Below are 17,938 nucleotides of genomic sequence, written 5' to 3' on the forward strand. Positions count from 1 at the left end.
CTCTTCTCCTGTACTCCCTCATCTTTACAGGGTTATGCCTGTTTATGAAATCCCTTTTCTGACATTTACTGGAACCTTAGGAGGGAATAAAATTGTACACGTTCTATCAACCATATTTACCTGGATGTCCCTTTAGTTCTTTAAAACTTTATTATCCCAAGATATATCTTATACAAAGAAAACATCGCCAAATCTGTAAATGATAAGGACTTCAACTGCCAAAAATTGTCTCTTTAAATAATAGGTTTTTTAAGGCGATTCTTGGCTCTGAAATATAAATAATCCACACTGGACCAGGCTGCAAAAAATAAACCATGTAATATTTCAGAGAGGCTAAATTACCACTGGTGCACTACCTTTCCAGCAGCTCTCGTAGGCTCACGATATTTTGTGTGTGAAGACGCCACACAGCTTCAAGCACCAAACAATTCTGAAGAAAATAACAGTACTGTCAGTCCTTTACGTGCAAGTTTTCCCATAGAATGTTCAAGCAGGGTTGTTAACCACAACGCTTTATTGAAAATTAAACTAGAGGAACAAGCACATGTCTGAAATACATGTTTTACGCACATTCCCCATAAAAGCTCTGCTCACATCATTCTGATCTGTGTTTGGACAGGCTGCTCCTGTTACCTACATTGTCCTCATTTCTCTGTCCAGCTAATGCATACTCCTCCTTCAAAATCAGTGAAACCTGCAGCTATTCCAGGAAGCCTTTCCTAACCATTCAATCTGATGCACGTCCACCCTTCTTCTTTGTATACCTGTGAACACCTGTATCATCGCAGTTCATGTATGTTTAGTTGCCTTTTTCCCCAACAAGACAGTAATCGGTGAGTGCAGGGACCACACCGGTGCCGACAAATCAAATGAACCCTATAATATAAGAGAACGGGGAAAAACCCCACACGACAATCACCTTGGTTTTTTCTTTATACTTGCTGAACTTATTTAGTAACATAAAGTAGTCAATTCGAGTTCTTTCAGCCCTTCGAAAATCTCTAAACCTACTGAGTTCAAAATTTTTCAAAAAAGAACAGATAAGTATAATTTTTAAACTACATTTTCCAAGTTTACTAAACTGCCCTGGAAATTTGCTTCATAATAATATACCTAAGAGGGTTGAGCACCATGTTTTCCTGATATATTTTATTCTAATAAGTATTATTAATGATGGGTGGATACCGACGTACGTGGCGATTCAGAGTGTTCCTTTCCCATCCACAGAGGCATACGCGGCACTGTGGTGTTTTTTTTTCCCCCACTCTCTATAATTAATGAGATGCTTGGTAGAATGTCTAGAGATTCTGTTGGCTCCATTCCAATCAACAGAACATAGGTTGAAAAACTCCAGAGTCAGAGACACAATCTCAAATTTACCTGCACTTTCCATAATTCTTGACAGAAGGAGAGACGGCAGAACATACTGTTTGCCAATAAATACTGAGCAATCTCTATCAAGGAAGACAGTTTCTTCTGTAAAGAGAAAATTTTTTTAATAGGCAGATACCTAGAATAACAGTAAAGAAATGTCCCATTTGTCTGAACAAGTACCAATTAGCACCTCCTTCCCTCTCTGTGCTGGCGTCTTACCCTCTGCTCTGGGCTGAGCAGCACGGTGGAACTGGACAGCCCTGTGGCCTTACATATCTCTCCAATGCTAGAGGCAGCCATCCTGGCCGACAGGATTCCCACTGGGACCCCCAGTCTCGAGGCTTGATCCTGCAGAGCAGAGCCTGAAAGACAAAACAAAACCATTATCTTTCTCTTAAAACGTGGTGATATATACTACAAAACTTAAAATGAAGACTTGCATTTAACAATGCCTTGTTTTAAGTTGTGCTGCCACAGAAAATTGTCTTCTGAAGGGAAGAACAGATCTACAGGGGACAACATGGGATGAAACTAAGACACTTTCACGACTATAGCAGCTGAGAAGAGGATCATCTGAAACCCACATACAAATTTGTGTGTTTTGTGTGATATAAAACACAGTTTAGCAGACCTATTATGACTAAGAACTTTATCACCTTTTCCCAAAGGATGATGATAACATGAGAGCTCCAGTGGGCTCTTTATATTAATTCCTATTTTTCTAATGACTTCAGTGTCAGTGGTGCACCTGCTCCCATTGACCTCACACTGAAGTCTAAGACTAATTGGGTCAGGGTTTCCTAAAGCTTCTTCACACACCTGACATGGGGGCAGTGGAGAGGCTGCCAGGCAGAACCAGGAGTCGGGCCCACAGGCAGCCATTAGCCTCCTGAGCAACCAGTCTCTGGTCTGAGTTCAAGTGAATGAAACATGCTGGGAGCAGGAGAAGTGGTAATGCCTATTTCATTTGACTTCCAAAACTAATTTTCAAAAAGAAAAATAAAAACTGTAATACATGCACTTTATCGCCAAGGCTCTGAAAATGCTTACATGGTATCAATATTGTAGCTATACCAGCCTCAAATGATGGCATTAGAAACTATCAACTGCTGTGGTCAAGCAAGAATTTATGGTAGAAAGGTAAAAAATAATACCAGTTTCTAGCCAGCTATTTCCATGGGAGGGTTTATTTCTGCTTTTATTTACAAGGCTAACTTTTACTTTTTTAATATAATTATGAATAAGGATAGCAGCCAATATCTTCAGTAGGAAAGAGAACCAAAAAATTCTGGAATTAAGGGTCTATTTATATTTCTGTGGTGAGGTTAACAGCTTCCTTAAGCAAATTCTTATGCCTTGATTCAAAAACCCATACAACAGAGTGTGGCTGAGCTTGGTTCCCTGGAAGGATGATGCATAATTTAGGAAATTCAAATACAACTATGGCAATGAAAAGCAGTATCATTTATCAGTGACCTTTAGTAATCAGTTGTCAAGGCAGGCCTATTATTTCAGTATATTTTACTAGAAATCTAAAACAAATTAATCAATTAAATCATGCCACTTTCTGAAACGAGTCATTACATAGTAAGAACTTCCTCTGCATCATACTCTAACACCTGGGATGGAGAGGGCACGAGCACCTAGAAACATATTCAGGTTCCTGCCTTCTCTCCCGCCCCCAGTACAGCCTGTTTTCACAACTTCAATGAATAAGGTGCACATTTTTATGTCATTACTGCTCCATGTGCTTCTGAGCCCCATGCTCAGTCAAACAATAGCATCATAATAAGCCAAAAGCAAGACACAGGAACATGTTTTAAAGTTCAAGGCCACATACATAAGTTATTGTTGTTGGTGTTAGTTGCTGTCAAGTCAATTCCAACTCATGGCAACCCCACGTGTGCAGAGTAGACTGCTCCACAGGGTTTTCAAGGCTGTGACTTTTCGGAAGCAAATCGCCAGGCCTTTCTTCCGAGGCATCTCTAGGTGAATTGAACCATCTACCTTTGGCTAGTGGCTGAGTACTTAACCCTTTGAGTCACCCAGGGGCTCCATACACACTTAAGCAGAAAACCACTGTTTCAGAGAAATTAAATTTCCATATAAATCATGGTCACTTCATATAAAAAGCCCTCTGGAATCCCATATATTAGGAAAATGAAGCTGTAACTCACCTATCAATGAATTGGAAGGATTAGTGTAGGCCTCAGAACTGTCACAGTCAATGAATTTGCTGAGACACAATTTTTTACACTGTGGACCTTCTACCTAAAAACCAAAACACAAAGAGCTCCATTTTTACAATTCAAACTGTGTGTACACAAAAACAATCTCTGTATATATAATGCTTGCCAACAGGGATAGCCTCAAATATTTTGAAGTACAACATTTTAAAAAATGAGACTTACTAATGACTTTTGAGAATTATTCAATTCATTTTTCAATTTCTTTTATCTCCAAACAGATAAATGCTCCCATTTTTTTTTTCACCTAGTTAACATTTAATGGGTGCTTTTTTTTTTTTTTTTTACCAGATACAAAGGAGGCCTGATCGTGCCATGGTTAAAACACTAGGCTGCTAACTTAAAGGTCGGCAGTTTGAACCCACCAGTTGCTCTGCAGGAGAAAGATGTGGTTGTCTGCTTGCATAAAGCTTACAGCTTTGGAAATCCTATGGGGCAGTTCTACTGTCTCACAGGATTACTCTGAGTCCGAATCAACTAGATGGTAACAAGTTTGGTTTTGTTTTTTTTACCCGATTGTCACTAGGTTTCCAAGAATCTTTTCATGAAGATTAGGCCTTGGCTGGGTCCAGAAAGCCCAAATGTAGGGGTGGAGCCAACATGGAAGCCTAGACCAATGCACCGTGCCACCCTCTGCAGTAAAACTAAGTAAAACAGATACAAATGTCAAACCTGCAAGCTTAAGCATCACATGGAGGGATAAAGAACTAGATCAAACACCAAATGGAAGAAGAAACTGACAGAAAACAGAGAACAAGGAGAGATACAGAATAGAAATCCCCTGCCAACTAACATGGCACAGCATGATCATCTTGAAGCATAGCCAGCAACAACCCCAGACAGGAAGTACAGGAAGGAAACTTCAGAGAGCTCTCAGCAGGAGATGGAGCACCCCGTAATCAGAGAAACATATTCTCACACCCCTCACCCTTCTGGTGAGTAGAAGCAAGAACCCCCCCATCCTGGCAGCATCTAATACAAGCCACCCCCTGCTTGGCCCACCTCATCCCCTCTTGCCACAAGGCTTTTTTTCTCTTTCTTACTTTTCTTTCTCTCTCCCACCTAGCCCTGTATGCCACGTCCACATAACACCTGCTGGCCTTCGCCCCACCACCATGGCCAGAGAGCCACTGCCCCAGGTCCACCCCACCCACAACCACCATGCTGCCGTTTTTGTTCTTTTTTTTCTTTCTCTCTGAAACCTAGCCCCATATGTCACCTCCCTTCCCATGGGGCCCCAGGTCCACCCCGTCCCTACTTGATGGTCCCCACCATATCATTTTTATTTATTTCATTTTTTTCTCTTTTTTCCTTTTCTTTCTCCCTCTCACCTAGCCCTGTATGCCACCTCCCCCCTTGCTGCTGGCCCCCACCACACCATCATGGCTAGAGAGCCACCAGTCTGCCACAGCCCCGGGTCTGCCCTGCCCCACTGCCACCATTTTTAAAAATTTTATTTCTTTCTCTTCTTTCTCCTTTCTACCTAGCCCCATATGTCACCTCCCTCCCCTTCTCACCATCCCCTGGGTCTGCCCCGTTGCCATCTGCCAGCCAGTAACGCACCACTTTTTAAAGTTTTATTTTATTTATTTTTCTCTTTCTTCCTTTTCTTTCTCCCACCCACCTAGCCCCATACACCACCTCTCACCCTTCCCGCCAGCCTCCATTGCACTGCCACAGCTAGAGCATCCTGGGTGCTCAGATCCACTGTCACAATGGGCCTGCACCACCTCACCTCTCCTGCCACTCAACCAGCTGCTGAACAGTGGGAAGCAAGCCCATACCACACCCCCACCCATCTGGTTAAGGGCTAAGAATGCTCCCACACGAGTGGACCAACATCAGGAGGCCGACAGCGCTCACTTAGTCCACCCTCAGCCACCTTGTCAAACCAGTGTACAATGAAGACAGCTCATCCTGCCCGTTGCTGCCCTGCCCACTGGGATAAGGTAGTGAGAGCCACTGTGCCCACGGATGTGCAAGCAAACAAGCACGCCCAGCTCACTCACCCTGACATATTAAAACAAAACAAAAAAGCAGGACAAAACAAACAAACATATCGATAAATAAAAAATACCTCGATGTCTTGGAGACAGCAGACAATACCAAAACATATAAAAAAGCAGGACAAGATGGTTCCAGCAAGTGATCAAAATAAAGAATCATATAACCTTCCAGTAGAAGAAAAGACATTGGAACTATGTGACATGGAATTCAAAAGACTAATATTTAGGGCTCTCCAAGAGATTAGGAAAGAGGTCAAGGAAAACACAGACAAAACTAAGCTAAAAACTGACAAAATCATGGACAACACAGACAAAGCCAATGAAAAACGTAGCCAAAATCAAGGAAAACACAAACAAAGCATTAGAAGAATTCAGGAAAATAATATAAGAACAAAACCTCCAAATAAACAATTATAAATCATACAAAAACAGCAACTAGAAATCCAAAAGATAAAATACAAAATTTCAGAAACGGACAACTCAATAGAAGGTTTTAGAAGCAAATTTGAAACAATGGAAGACAGAATCAGTAAGACTGAAGATAAACCCATGGAGGCCACTTTGAGGAAAAATCAGCGAAAAGAATGAAGAAAACCTAAGACTTATGTGGGACAAAAATCATGAGCCAAAATTTGCTCATAATTGGAGTTCCAGAACAGGGGGAGAAAATGGAAAACACAGAGAAAACTGCTGAAGATTTGCTGGCAGAAAACTTCCCAAATATCATGAAAGACAAAAAGGTGACCACTGAAGAAGCTCAACAAATCTCATATAGGATAGACCCCTAAAGAAAGTCACCAAGACATATCATAATCACACTTGCCAAAACCAAAGACAAAGAAAGACTCTCGAGAGCAGCTCAAGAAAAATGAAAAGTCACGTAGAAAGGGGGAAACGGTAAGATTAAACTCTGATTATTCAGTAGAAACCATGCAGGCAAGAAGGCAATGGGATGACATATATAAAATTTTGAAAGAAAAAAACTGCCAAGCAAGAATAATATATCCTGCAAAACTCTCTTTCAAATAACTATGGCAAAATTAGAACATTTACAGATAAATGGGAATTAATGGAATTCACAAAAGCCAAACCAACCTTACAAGAAAGAGAGAACAAACAATATCAAACAACAACCTGAGTCTAGGGCATAGGACAGCATTAGCCAGATACCAACGTGGGTAAAGAACTCTCAATAATAAAACGAAGCCAAAAGACTTAAAACAGGGAACCAGAGACAGCAATCTGCAAATGATGACAACATCAAAACAACAAAAGGGGGAATAAATGGTGAAGGTATAGAACTTTCAAATGGAGAGGAAGTCAAGGCAATATCAAGTCATAAAAGACTGGTTCAAACTTAGGGAGAGAAGGGTAAATTTCAAGGTAACCACAAAGAAAGTTAACAAGCCTACTCATGAAAATAAAATAAGAAGAAAAACATATAGACTCAGTAAACACAAAATCTGTAACAAAAGAAAAGAAAATCCACAAACAAAAGGAACTCAGCACAGGAAAGTAAGAGAAAACGGAAGTACCACAAAAGAGTACACAATATGAGAGCAATAAACTCATACCTATCAATAATCACACGGAATGTAAATGTCTTAAATGTAACAGTAAAGAGACAGAGTGGCAGAATGGATTTAAAAAAAAAAAACAACCCATCAATACGCTGTCTATAAGAGACACACCTTAGACACAGACATAATTACATTAAAAATTAAAGAATGGAAAAAAACGTATCAAGCAAACAGTAAGCAAAAAAAAGAGCAGGAGTGGCAACGCAAATCTCAGATAAAATAGACTTTAAGGTAAACTCAACCATAAAAGACAAGGAACAACATATGACGATTAAAGGGACAATCCACCAAGAAGACGTGACCTTAATAAATATCTACGCACCCAATGACAGGGCTCCAAGATACATAAAACAAACTCTAACAGCACTGAAAAGAGAAATAACAACAGTTCTACAATAATAGTAGGAGACTTCACACACACTCGTCATAAAGGACAGAATATCTAGAAAGACCCCCAACAAAGATACAGAAGATCTAAAGGCCACAATCAGCCAACTTGACCTCATAGACATATACAGAACATCCCATCCAACAGCAACAAAGTATACATTCTTCTCCAACACAGATGGAAAGTTCTCTAGAACAGACCACATTTTAGGCCACAAAGCAACCCTCAATAAAATCCAAAACATCTAAATAAAACAAAGCATTCTTTCTGATAATGCCATAAAAGTAGAAGTAAATAACAGGAAGGACAAGGAAAAAAAATCAAATACATGGAAACTGAAAAATACGTTGCTTAAAAAACAACTAGGTAATAGAAAAAATCAGAGGGAATAAAAAATTTCTAGAATCAAATGAGAATGAAAACACATCATACCAAAACCTTTGATACACAGCAATGGCAGTGCTCAGGGGTCAATTTATAGTAATAAATGCACACACTGAAAAGAACAGGCCAAAATCAAAACATTAGCCCAACAATTTGAAAAAAATTGAAAGAGAACAGCAAAAGGAGCCCACGGCCACTGGAAGAAAGGAAATACTAAAAATTAGTGGAAAAATAAGTGAAATAGGGAACAGAAAAACAATAGAATCAACAAGACCAAAAGCTGGTTCTTTGAAAAAAATTGACAAACCAGTGGCCCAACTCACAAAAGAAAAACAGGAGAGGAAACAGCTCAAATAAAAAATGAAATGGGGGACATTATAACAGACTCGACCAAAATAAAAAGGATCAAAACAGAATACTATGGAAAATTGTACTCCAACAAATTTGAGAACCTAGAGGCAATGGGAGCAAATTTCGAGAAAAAACAATGGCTACCTAAACTAACACAACTTGAGAAAGAAAATCTGAATAGCCCCCTAACAAGACAAGAGATTGATGAAGTAAAAAAAAAAAAACTCCCAACAACAACAAAAAACCTGTCCTGGACTGCTTCACTGGAGAATTCTACCACACATTCAGAGAAGTGCTCACGCTATTCAAACTATTTCAGAACACAGAAAAGGAAAGAATACTCCCAAATTAATTCTATGAAGCCAGCATAACCCTGATACCAAAGCCAGGCAAAGACACCACAAAAAAAGAAAATTACAAACCAATATCTCTCATGAATATATATGCAAAAATTTTCAACAAAATTCAAGCCAATAGAATTCAGCATCATATCAAAAAATAATACATCATGATCAAGTGGGATTCATACCACGTTTCCAAGGGTGGTTCAACATTAGAAAATCAATCAATATAATCCACCACATCAACAGAACAACAGAAATGAATCACATGATCATCTAAATTGATGCAGAAAAGGCATTTGATCAAGTCCAACACCCATTCCTGATAAAAATTCTCAATAAAATAGGAATAGAAGGGAAATTCCTCAACATAATAAACAGCACCTATATAAAACCAACAGCTAACATCATTCTCAGAGAGGGGTTGAAAGCATTCTCTCTGAGAATGGAACAAGACAATGATGCCCTTTATCACCATTCCTGCTTAACACTGTGTTCGAAGTCCTAGCTAGAGCAATAAGAAAAAGAAATAAAGGGTGTTCAAATTGGAAAGGAAGAAGTAAAACTATATTCACAGATTATATAATACTATACATAGAAAACTCCAAAGATTCCACAAGAGAACTATTGCAACTAATAGAAAGATTCAGCAGAATAGCAGGATACAAAATCAACATATGGAAATCAGTTAGATTCCTATACACCAAAAAAGAGAACTTTGAAAAGGAAGTCAGGAAAATAATACCATTTATAATAACCTCTGAAAAGATAAAATACTTAGGTATAAATCTAACCAGGTACATAAAAGACATACAAAAAAACTACAAAACACTACTGTAAGAAACTAGAAGAGATCCACATAAATGAAAAAACATACCATGCTCATGAATAGGAAGGCTCAATATTGTGAAAATGTCAATTCAACCCAAAGCAATCTACAGATATAATGCAATCCTGATCAAATACAATCAACAGACTCTTTTTTTTTTTTTTCTAATTGTGCTTTAGGTGAAAGTTTACAAATCAAGTCAGTCCCTCATACAAAAAGTTATACACACCTTGGTATGTACTCCTAGCTGCTCTCCTCCTAATGAGACAGCACTTTCCTCCTCTCCACCATGTATTTGCCCTGTGCACTCAACCAGCTCCTATCCTCCTCCTCCTTCTCATCTGGCAACCAGACAGAAGTTACCCACATAATCTCATGTGTCTACTTGAGCCAAAAAAGCTCACTCACCAGTATCATTGTCTTATAGTCCAGTCCAATCCCTAACTGGAGAGCTGGCTTTGGGAATGGTTCTAATCTTGGGCTAACAAAGGGACCAGGGACCATGACCATCAGGGTCCCTCCCATCTCAGTCAGACCATTAAGCCCGGTCTTTGTATGAGAATTTGAGATCTGCATCCCATTGCTCTCCAGCTCCACCAGGGATTCTCTGTTGTGTTCCCTGTCAGGGCAGTGATCAGTGGTAGCCAGGCACCATCTAGTTCTTCCATCTCAGGTTAATGGAGTCTTTGCTTTATGTGGCCCTTTCTGTCTCTTGGGTTCATCTTTACCAATATGTCTTCAGTGTTCTTCATTCTGCTTTGATTCAGGAAGGTTGAGACCAACTGACGCATCTTAGATGGCTGCCTCCTAGCCTTTAAGGCCCCAGACACTTCTCACCAAAGTGGGATGCGGAACCTTTTCTTAATACATCTTGTTATGCCAGTTGACCTAGATGTCCCCTGAAACCATGGTCTCCAGACCACCATTCCCCTCATCGTGCCTGCTACTCTGGCCTTCGAAGCATTTGGTTATATTCAGGAAACTTCTTAGCTTTTGGTTTAGTCCAGTTGTGCTGACTTCCCCTGTGTTGTGTGTTGCTCTTTCCTTCACCTAAAATAATTTTTGTGTACTATCTAGTGAGCGAATATCCCTCTCCCTCCCTCGTAACCATCAAAGAATATTTTCTTCTGAGTATAAACTTTATCTAGAGTTCTTATAATAGTGATCTCATACAATATTTGTCCTTTTGCAACTGACTAATTTCACTCAGCATAATGCCTTCCAAATTCCTCCATGTTATGCGATGTTTCACAGATTCATCGTTGTTCTTAATCGTTACATAGTATTCCACTGTGTGAATATGCCATAATTCATTTATCCACTCATCCATTGATGGGCACCTTAGTTGCTTCCATCTTTTTGCTACTGTAAGTAGTGCTGCAATGAACATGGGTGTGCGCATATCACAAATGGCATTCTTTAATGTGATGGAAAAACTAATCACAAACTTTATATGGTGTCTTAGTTATCTAGTGCTGCTATAACAAAAATACCACAAGTGGATGGCTTTAACAAAGAGAAATTTATTCTCTCACAGTCTAGGATGCTATAATTCCAAATTCAGAGTGTCAGCTCCAGGAGAAGGCTTTCTCTCTTGGGTGTGAGGGAAGGTTCTTATCATCAATTTTCCCCTGGTCCAGGAGCCTCTCAGCACAGGGACCCCAGATCGAAGGATGTGCTTCGCTCCCAGCTCTTCTTTCTCAGCAGTATGAGGTCCCTCTCCTCTCTGCTCAATTCTCCCTTTTATATCTCAAAGAGACTGACTGAAGATACAATCTAATCTTGTAGACTGTGTCCTGCCTCATTAACACAACTGCCTATAATCCTGCTTCATTAACATCACAGAGGTTAAGATTTACAAAACATAGGATAACTACTTCAGATCACAAAATGGAGGAAAATCACACAACACTGGGAATCACGGCCTAGCCAAGCTAACACACAACCTTAACCATCACATGTGGAAAGGAAAGAGGCCCCAGATAAGCAAAGCATTATTGAAGAAAAAAAAAAAAAAAAAAAACAAGAGTAGGAGGCCTCACGCTACCTGATCTCAGAACCTACTATACAGCCATGGTAGTCCAAACAGCCTGGTACATAGGATCCAGCAATCCCACTCCTTCGAATATATCCTAGAGAAATAAGAGCCTTTACACAAACAAATATTGCACACCCATGTTCACTGCAGCACTGTTTACAACAGCAAAAAGATGGAAGCAACCAAGGTGCCCATCAACGGATGAATGGATAAATAAATTACGGTATATTCTCACAATGGGATGCTATGCATCGATAAAGAACAGTTATGAATCTGTGAACCATTTCATAATGTGGAGGGATCCAGAAGGCATTATGCTGAGTGAAATTAGTCAGTTGCAAAAGGACAAATATTGTATAAGACCACTATTATAAGAACTTGAGAAATAGTTTAAACAGAGAAGAAAATATTCTTTGATCGTAACGAAAGAGGGGAGCGAGGGAGGGAAGGAGGGAGGGAGAGGGGTTTTCACTAATTAGATAGTAGATAAGAACTATTTTAGGTGAAGGGAAAGACAACACACAATACAGGAGAGGTCAGCACAACTGGACTAAACCAAAAGCAAAGAAGTTTCCTGAATAAACTGAACACTTTGAAGGCCAGCGTAGCAGGGGCGGGGGTTTGGGGACCACGGTTTCAGGGGACATCTAAGTCAACTGGCATAATAAAATCTATTAAGAAATCATTCTGCATCCCACTTTGGAGAGTGGCTTCTGGGGTCTTAAAAGCCAGCAAACAGCCATCTAAGATGCATCAATTAGTCTCAACCCACCCAGAACAAAGAAGAATGAAGAGCACCAAAGACACAAGGTAATTATGAGCCCAAGAGACAGAAAGGGCCACATAAACCAGAGACTACATCAGCCTGAGACCAGAAGAACTAGATGGTACCTGGCTACAACCAATGACTGCCCTGACAGGGAACACAGAAGAGTACCCTCAAGGGAGCAGGAGAGCAGTGGAATGCAGACCCCAAATTCTCATAAAAAGATCAGACTTATTGGTCTGACTAAGACTAGAAGGACCCCAGTGGTCATGGTCCCCAGACCTTCTGTTGGCCCAAGGCAGGAACCACTCCCAGGGCCAACTCTCCAGACAGGGATTGGACTGGATAATGGGATAGAAAATGATGCTGGTGAAGAATGAGCTTCTTGGATCAGTAGACACATGAGACTATGTTGGCATCTCTTGTCTGGAGGGGAGATGAGAGGGCAGAGGGGGTTAGAAGCTGCCCAAATGGACACAAAAAGAGAAAGTGGAGGGAAGGAGTGTGCTGTCTCATTTGGGGAAGAACAATTAGGAGTATATACCAAGGTGTTTATAAATTTTTATATGAGAGTCTGACTTGATTTGTAAACTTTCACTTAAAGCACAATAAAACTTAAAAAAAAAAAAAAGATGTCATCAAAAGAGTAAAAAGAGAACCTACAGACTGGGAAAAACTTTTGGTTATGACACATCCCACAAGGGTCTAATCTCTTCGACACCTCAACAACGAAAAGTAATCCAATTAAAAAATGAGCAAAGGATATGAACAGGCACTTCACGAAAGAAGGCATTCAGGCAGCTAACAGACACATGAGGAAATGCTCGCAATCACTAGCCATTAGAGAAATACAAATCAAAAGTACAATGAGATATCATCTCACTCCAACATTACCGGCACCAATCAAAAAAAAAGAGAAAATAACAAGTGTTGGAGAGATTGTGGGAAACTGAAACTCTTACGCACTGCTGGTGGGAATGCAAAATGGTTCAGCCACTATGGAAAACAATACGGCACCTCCTTAAAAAGCTAGAAATACCATAAAACCAAAAACCAAACCCATTGCTGTCGAGTCAATTCCAGCTTATAGTGACCCGATAAGACAGAGAAGAACTGTACCATACGGTTTCCAAGGAGCGCCTGGTGGATTCGAACTGCTGACCTTTTGGTTAGCAGCTATAGCTCTTAACCATTACACTACCAGGGTTTCCAGAATACCATACGATCCAACAATCCCACTCCTAGGAAGATATCCCAAAGAAATAAGCGCCATCACGTGAAGAGACATATGCACACCCATGTTCACTGCAGCATTGCTCACAATAGCAAAAAAATGGAAACAATCTAAGTGCCCATCAACTGATGAATGGATAAACAAGTTATTATACACACACACTGGAACACTACCAAACAATAAAGACAATGATGAATCCACGAAATATCTCACAACATGGATGAATCTGGAGGGCATTATGCTGAGTGAAATAAATCAATCACAAAAGGACAAATATTATATGAGACTGCTATTATAAAAACTTAAGTAAAGGTTTACACATAGAAAAAACCAAGAGGGGGGTGGGGAGGGGAAATCACTAACTAGGTAGTAGACAAGTGTTAACTTCGGTGAAAGGAAAGAAAACACACAATACAGGGGACGGTCAGCACAGCTTCACCAAGGCAAAGTCAAAGAAGCTTTCCCAGACTCATGCAAACATCTTGAGAGATCGAGTTACTGAGGCTTAGGGCTGGGGACCATGGTCTCAGGGGACATCTAGGTCAACAGGAATAAAAAGTTCATAAAGAAAATGTTCTACATCCTGCTTTAGAGAATAGCGTCCAGGGTCTTAAAAGCTTGTAAGCGGCCATCTAAGATACTTCCATTGGTCCCATCCCGGCTGGAGCAAAGGAGAATGAAGAAAACAAAAGACACAAGGAAAATATCAGTCCGAGGGGCTAAGGGACCACATGAAGCACAGCCTCCACCAGCCTGAGCCAGAAGAACCAGATGGAGCCCAACCACTCTGACACAGATCACAATAGAGGGTCCTGGATAGAGTGGGAGAAAACTTGTAGAACAAAATTCAAATTCATAAAAAAAAATACCTGAATTACTGGTCTGACAGAGATTGGAGGAACCCCCAAGAATATGAACCCTGGACACCCTGCCAACTCAGAAACTGCAATCACTCCCAAAGCTCATCTTTCAGCGAAAGATTAGACAGGCCTATAAAACAAACAATAACACATGTGAGGAACATGCTTCTTAGTTTAGCCAAGTATACTAGACCAAACAGGCAACATCTGCCCAAAAGCGAAGATGAGAAGGCAAGAACGGGCAGGAAAACTGGACAAATGGACACGGGGAACCTGGGGTGAAAGGGGAGGGTGCTGAAACATTACGGGGATTGCAACCGATGTCACAAAACAATTATAAATTTTTGAACGAGAAACTAATTTTCACTGTAAACTTTCACCTAAAGCACAATAAAATTTTTTAAAAAAGAAAGCCCAAACGTAAATCTGCTAGTAAAGGATAAACCAATTTCCCCTTACCTCAAGCATAAGGTCATCCAAGTTTTGACGGCTTCTCAGCAGGTGCATTGCTGCTTCCTTTAGCTTCTGTCCCCTTTCAGGATTGAATTTTTGCCTCTTAACCCTTCCCGCTAAGGAGAAAAAATCAGTCCAAAATCAGAGCACTCTTAAAAACTCATGTAATAAGACATGATGACATCATATATCCCTGACACAATGCACTGACACACATAGCTTCTGTGGCATTTTTCCCAAGAATGCATAACCTCAGTCTAATCGGGAGGAAGCATCAGACACACAAAAGTGAGAGACATCCTATAAAATAAGGAACCAGTATTGTTCAAAAATGTGTCAAGGTCACGAAAGAACAGGAAAGACAAGTTAACCATCAGACAGGAGGAGCCTGAGGAATCAAGAGGACCAGCCGCAACGTAGGACCCTGGAGCAGAAAAGGGAGATAAGGAGAAAACTGGCGAAATCCGAACGAAGTCTGCAGTTGAGTGAGCCGCAGTGCACCAACGTTAACTTCTGGAACTGATAACTGTTGGCTAACTGAAGAGTAAAGTGAGTTCATGTGATTCCGGTGACAACTTAAATTTAATGCCTCAGTGCCATCACGTGCAACTGGGCTGACATTTTGGGTAAAACTTAAATCTCCAGTTTGTAGGGTAGGACCGGGCTTCTTGAATTATTAGTTTGACGGATGCCGAATGGGACACGGTTTGGGGGCGGCTGCTGAGGAGGCGACTGGTGGGGCGACCGGGGATGAGGACCACGGAGAAGGAAATCCCGGTAGTGCGGGGGCGGACACCAGACACTGGCGCGCTGGGCTCACTCCTCCAAGAGCGGGCTCGGGACCCGGCGTGGACGCTCGCGTGTTAAGTGGTTTCGGGGCCCGGGAAGACCTGCCGCGTGCTTGGCGGGAAACCGCCGGGCGCCCGCGCCCACCTACCCAGCAGCTCGGACCAGGACCTCCTGAGGGCTCTCTGGCCCGGGTCGGGCGCCTGCGAGTCCGACATGACGTGATCCTGGCAGCTCCCGCTTGCGACGCTCGGCGCCGAGCCCGCGCTGCCCTCCCATTGGCCGCGGACAGGCGCGCGCGCCCATTGGCTGGGGCCGCCCGACCACACCCCTCTAAGGACCGAGGCCTCCTGCGCCAGCATCCGGGTGGTGGAAGGAGCAAGGAGCGCCGGGAAGACTAGTTCTGACAGTCAGGGCTGGTGGCGTGAATTCCAAACGACATCCGGGACGAGAAAACGGTGACGTTCCTTAGGTAGTGTTCCTGCCGAGAATGACCCGGAGCTCGTCATGAAGACACAACCTGACAAACCCAAACGGCATGATACAGAAGGCATGCTACAGAACCACTGCCTCTTCATAAAGACAGGCCTGGCCAAACAGCGGGACAGACCCCACCAGGACTGGCGTTGGACCAAAAAGTTCCACCCCCGCTCATTGTCAACTGAGCTATTGTCAAGGGAAAGAAACCTCTGGGTTTGTCTTCCACTCCAGATAATTCTCCTTCTGCTATTCTCCTTATCCTCACCATCTGCCCGCCCAAAACTAAGGCATTGGGAGAAATAGGCAGATCTGGAAAACAGTAACCTAAACCAGAGTAACACCCCTCTCCGCACCTTCCTGATGCCTGTGTCCTGCCCCCAGCCGTCCCCCCTGCTCCTGAGGCATGCATCTGCTCAATACCTGGATTTCTGCATCCTGAAATTTCTGCTCAGCCTGTGGGGAAACCTGCCCTCATCCATGACAATCTTTGTATGGAAATGACTAAGAATGGAGGAAAGAATGTGAAGATGCATTTTTCCTTGATGCTGACCAAGGTCCCAGGAAATATTTGGGACAAGGGCTAGGCACTTAGATAAGATTCTGAACCACAGGCATTTATGGCTGAGAATCTATAGAAGCTCCCACCTCAGGGCAGGCTGTTTGGGCTCCAACTCCATCCTTCAGCAGATGGTCACCCTGGCTCTGATGTCAACCGTTTCTTTGCCTCAGGATTATTCCTAATCCCCCCCCCCCACAACGGTAGCCTGGTTGGTATAAGAGTGATTGCTTGAATCACATGTAGCCCAGCGAACACTCTTCTTTGGGACTGGCAATGCCCTAAATGGGTCTGGGTCTCATGGGAGGGCGAGGGACAGTGGGAGTACTCCGGACCCATGAAGTCACCCAGGAGGAGTGCTCTAGAGCCACGTGTGATAGTGGGAATAAAGGCTAGGTGGGCAAGGGGAACAGACCAGATCATTAAAAAAAAAAAAAAAAAACAGTCACTTCATTCTCCATGCATAGCACAAAGACGAAGCTGGTTGATGAGGGCAAGAAAGATCCGTGATAGAAGCAAGGGCCCTGTTGTGAATTTTACTCCAAATAGCTAAGCTTCCTCCCACTCCTGGCTGTGCCCCTGACATCACCCAGAAGAACACTGCAGAGCTGTCTGCTTTACACACACTTTTAGACTATTTGAGAGGGAGGGTTTCTTAAGTTTTGGGAAACACCATTTCCATTTGGCCATGAGTCGCTTGGAGAAAAGACTTTTCCCAAGTTGCCGACAGGGATGGAGCCCCGATTGTCTTAATGATTTTAATTAGCAACAAAATCAGACTTATGTTCTTCAATGCTTGCCAAATTCCAAAGTGTAGACATAACAGGTCCCTCTTCTTCAAAATCACTGAACAAATTTTCTAAGCAAGTGAAATTACTAAAGAGCTTTATAAAACGCACCAGCACATAGAAACAGGTTTGTCTACCAGTCTGGAAGGATACGGTGCTCAGAGTTAGCTCAGGCAATTGCAGACCTCAGTGCCCCACCTCTTTGGGCAGCGTGGTCTCTAGCCCCACCTGACATCCTCAGCCAGTGTTTGCTGGGTCGGTTCTGTGCTTGTTGAGGACATTGTTGGTGAATGTTCTGGTACATATGGCCTGTGATTGTCTTCAGTACACACTTCACATTTTCTACACCACCACTAATACTTTGTGTTTCTATCACTGGAGGTGGTTGCATTACCTCTGCAAAAAAGTTGACCGAAGGTGTTTTGTGCCTAGGTGTGACTCTTTTAATCAGGAAGGTATTGGGATTGAGAGAAGAAAT

General features: G+C 42.0%; 1 protein-coding gene across 5 annotated transcripts in view; it reads right to left on the bottom strand.

The window, feature by feature from the left end:
• FANCA (FA complementation group A) overlaps positions 1 to 15,880 on the bottom strand; it is a 67,826-nt gene extending 51,946 nt beyond the window's left edge. For 4 of the 5 annotated variants that reach the window (XM_049864039.1, XM_049864041.1, XM_049864038.1 and 1 more), the window contains exons 1-6: positions 15,788 to 15,880; positions 14,857 to 14,966; positions 3,552 to 3,645; positions 1,594 to 1,736; positions 1,381 to 1,476; positions 357 to 430 (exon numbers count right to left, since the gene is read on the bottom strand). In XM_049864039.1, coding sequence (XP_049719996.1) covers positions 357 to 430; positions 1,381 to 1,476; positions 1,594 to 1,736; positions 3,552 to 3,645; positions 14,857 to 14,966; positions 15,788 to 15,854 — 584 coding nt within the window. In that variant the 5' untranslated portion in view covers positions 15,855 to 15,880. Of the gene's footprint in view, positions 1 to 356; positions 431 to 1,380; positions 1,477 to 1,593; positions 1,737 to 3,551; positions 3,646 to 14,856; positions 14,967 to 15,787 lie in introns of those variants that run through there. The other variant, XM_049864042.1, reaches the window with a different exon arrangement.
• Positions 15,881 to 17,938: the final 2,058 nt, after the last annotated feature.

The sequence above is a fragment of the Elephas maximus genome, chromosome 21 (genome assembly GCF_024166365.1).
Source record: "Elephas maximus indicus isolate mEleMax1 chromosome 21, mEleMax1 primary haplotype, whole genome shotgun sequence".
In the NCBI taxonomy this organism is placed as follows: Eukaryota; Metazoa; Chordata; class Mammalia; order Proboscidea; family Elephantidae; genus Elephas; species Elephas maximus.